This window comes from Monoraphidium neglectum (assembly GCF_000611645.1).
Source record: "Monoraphidium neglectum strain SAG 48.87 unplaced genomic scaffold scaffold05036, whole genome shotgun sequence".
In the NCBI taxonomy this organism is placed as follows: Eukaryota; Viridiplantae; Chlorophyta; class Chlorophyceae; order Sphaeropleales; family Selenastraceae; genus Monoraphidium; species Monoraphidium neglectum.
This window is the reverse complement of record NW_014008594.1, coordinates 1-3660: the sequence shown is the minus strand read 5'-3', so window position 1 is coordinate 3660 and position 3660 is coordinate 1. Positions and strand designations below refer to the sequence as shown.

The 3660-nt window shown below is 64.0% G+C and overlaps 1 protein-coding gene across 1 annotated transcript; it reads left to right on the top strand.

Annotated features, from left to right (window-relative positions):
• Window positions 1–43: 43 nt before the first annotated feature.
• MNEG_15105 (Translational activator GCN1) lies at window positions 44–3198 on the top strand (the record flags this gene model as incomplete). Its single annotated transcript, XM_014036424.1, has 6 exons — window positions 44–77; window positions 474–604; window positions 958–1324; window positions 2030–2145; window positions 2597–2784; window positions 3180–3198. 6 exons carry the CDS (start codon window positions 44–46, stop codon window positions 3196–3198), a joined length of 855 nt encoding a protein of 284 aa, XP_013891878.1.
• Window positions 3199–3660: the final 462 nt, after the last annotated feature.

The window sequence follows — 3660 nt, the reverse complement described above, 5'->3', positions numbered from 1 at the left end:
GGCCAACACCCCCCGCACCCTCCAGGAGATCCTGCCAGCCCTCATGGCCGAGGTCATCAACGCACTGGCTGACCCAGGTGGGGGCGCCTTGAGGGGAGGGGGGTGCAGGGTATGGGGCCCTGAATCGTGGACAATCAGGGCGACTGCAAACGCACGGGCGCGCATCACAGAATCGAAAGGACTCAGGACTACCGTGGTTCAGCCAGGGATCTTGACTTGCGCGAAGGCGGCCCAGGCCGCCGCGAGAGGGCTCCTGCTGTCCGCCGCTCGCTCTGGAGACGATCCTCTGGCCGTCTGTCTGTTGCTGTGCTGGCCCACCAGGCCATGAGCCGGGGCTGTCAGGCCCGGCCTCGGTCACTGTGCGCTACATCGCGCCTGCTCCCCCCCCCCACACACACACACAATGAATGCATAATGCCCCCTCCCACCGGGCTCGCACCGGCCGCCACCCCTGTGCCCGTTTGTCCCCGCAGCGGAGGACCGCCGCACCGCGGCCGCGCGCTGCCTGGGGGAGCTTGTGCGCAAGATGGGGGAGCGCGTCCTGCACCGCATGCTGCCCATCATGCGCGAGTCCATGGCCTCGGACTCAGCCTCCACGCGCCAGGTGGGAGAGGGGGCCGCGCTTTGTGTTGAATAATGATGTTGGGGGGCATGAGGACGGGGGATGGGGGGGGATGGGAGGAGGGTGTGCGTGGAGGGGAGTGGAGGAGGTGGGTGCGGGGTGCCGATCAAGCAACCCGCGCGGCTTCCAGTGTGCGTCACCCGCACAGCCTGCGTCTCAAGCTCACGCCCATCCCGCGGACTGCATACCCTTGACTCTGCCGACCTTTTCGACTTCCCAAGCAACCCTGCATCAGGCCCTTCTTGCGACGGGGCATGTGCGCACCTGCCCTCACCCTGCCAAATCATTCCAACCGCCCGACCTGCCCCGCATACCTCCCCCCACCCTACTGCCAGGGTGTGTGCGCGGGGCTTCGCGAGGTGCTGGAGGCGGCCACCCGCCACCAGCTGGGGGAGCACCTCCCCGACATCCTGCCCCCCATCCAGGCCGCCCTCTGCGACAGCGACCCCTCAGTCCGCGAGGCCGCCGGCGCCGCCTTCGGCGTGCTCTTCCGCGGCGGCGCGCACAGCGCGGTCGACGGCGTCGTGCCGAGCCTGCTGGCGGGGCTGGACTCGGAGGCGCACTACTCGGCCAGCGTGGAGGGCCTGCGGGTGATCATGGGCGTGCGGCCGGCGACGTTCAACGGGGTGGCGCCGAAGCTGCTGCGGCCGCCGGTGACGTCGTCGTCGCTGAGGGCGCTGGGGGAGCTGGCCGGCGTGGCGGGTGGGTGGGGAGGGGTCTCCCGGTTGTTGGTGGTGGTGAAAGTTCTGTTTTGCGGCTGTCACACAGGAGAGCCAGTAAAGTGTGTGAGAGTGTGTGTGTGATTGTGTGTTTGGGCTTCCTTCGCGCCCCTGAAGGCGCTGGGCTGTGCCACATTTTGCGGCGTGGCATCTTGTCCACAGCGGCGCTGTTCCGTGTGCTGGCCCTGAGCGCGGGCCCCGGCAAGTGACGAGCAACCAAAACTGCAACAATCCAAGGGCTTCGCCGCCCGATGCAGAACAAACCGAATTTAACTCTCTTTCCGATGCCATGCGCTGGCCACGCCGCACCATTTCCTCCGTCTTTTGGCGTGTTGTTTCGACCTGGGTGGGGCGCATATCTGTGCCTGGCTTGCAGCTGCTCCAGCCTGGCCGCTTGGGTGCCCCGCTGAGTTATTATGCTGACATTGCGCGCGCAAATCACTGCATTTCTCAACCACGGCAAGTGACAACCAACTTTACTGCAACAATCCAAGGGCTCACGCCCGATGCAGACTCAATCAAAACAACAACATTATTCTATCACCGATGCCACAAACGCCTACACCCGCAATCCGCCCTGCGTGCCACCCGGTCACCGGGGTCGACTCGCCCGCGGATTCAGCCCAAAAACCCAAAGCCGTCTCATCGTCACTCCCTACCACCCTCACCCCCAACCCCACCCCTCCAGGCCCCGCCCTGCCCAGCCACCTCCCGGCCATCCTGTCGACCTGCCTGGCCATCGCCTCAAAGCCCAACGACCACCGGGCGCCGGCAGCCGAGGAGGCGGCGCTGCGGGTCGCACAGGTGGGTGCGCGTGTGCATGCACGTGTGTGTGTGTATGTGTGTGTGTGTGTGTGTGTGTGTGTGTGTGTGTGTGCGCGCGCGCACGTGCATGTGTGTGCCTGATGCGCAAATGCAAGATGATCGACCGGCGCGTGACGAGAAACTGATTCCCCTTCAGACCGCTTCGGCGACTGCTGACCAAAATCACATGTCCAATATCCGATGCCAACCGTATCGAAGTGCTGTGAGCCCGCTTGCACTCCTCCATTACAACCCCTTCTTGGGCCTCCACGCAACCAATCGGTTGCGCGGTCATTGCTCTATGTGGCACCCCAGTGCCCCCTCCCCCTCTCCAGGGCCGAAACCCTGCTGCCCCTTGCACCCTGCAAAGCCAACTAACCAGCAACGCACCAACCAGCATCAAAGGTACTGACCGCCCGATCAACCACCCGACCCACCCCCCCCTCCCAAGGCTGCCGGCGAGGAGGGCCTGCCCTCCCTGGTGGAGGAGCTGGGCCGCGCCCTGGAGGACGCCAGCGGGCGGGCCCCCGGCGCGGCCGCGCTGGTCGCGGGCTACTGCAGGGCCGCGACGGGCGACAGGCGGGAGGGGCTGCAGGGCCACGTGGACGGCCTGATGACGGTGGGCGGCACTGTTGGGGGGTTGGTGTTGACGGGTAGCTGCATTGGTGTGGGGGTTTTGGGGCGATGTGGTTGGTGGCAGTTGAGGGGGTGCGGGGTGTGGAGCGCCTGGGGACTGGGGGTCGGGTGGAGCGTTGTTGTTGTGAGTGCTGTGGTTTCGTCCACGTTGACTGGGCGTTCGCGGGTTCGTAAGAGAGAGAGAGAGAGAGAGAGAGAGTGTGTGTGTGTGTGTGTGTGTGTCATTGTGTCAATGTGTGTTGTGTGCGCGTGCATGCACATGCATGACATTGCTCAACACAGGCGGGTGACGAAGAACCAAACATTATCTACAATCTTGAGAGCGTTACGGGGGTCACACCCCGGATGGCGCCCCTAAAAATTTCCCTTATCTCCGACGCCTGTCCGCCATGGCCAAGCGGTGTTCCAGCTGCCTGACGTGTGTGCGCGCTGTTTCGTTCCTGACATGTGATGCGACGTCTGTTGTTGGGCCCGCGGTCGCCCTTGTGTGTTGCACGCCGTGGTGAGTGGTTGTGCGTGTCAGCGCGCGTTTGTCATCCAAACATGCCCAACGAGCGGCCGGCGCGTGACGAGAAACTGATTCCCCTTCAGACCGCTTCGGCGACTGCTGACCAAAATCACATGTCCAATATCTGACGCCGCGACGCTCCTGGCTGCTGCCCCCCCATCCCCTATAAAGCCATTTGAGCCTCTTCTCTGTGTTAGTCACCGCCTCTGTGCTCTCTTTACTGCAATGTACGCTTAAGCAGCGCTGGCTCAACACAGCCGGCTGGCCGTGCCATTACATTCCTCTATTGCTTCCAAACAAACAAATCACTCATTTGCCTCCTCTCTTGCCACACTTGGCTCTTCACCCCAAATCCCCCCCCCCCCTCAAAC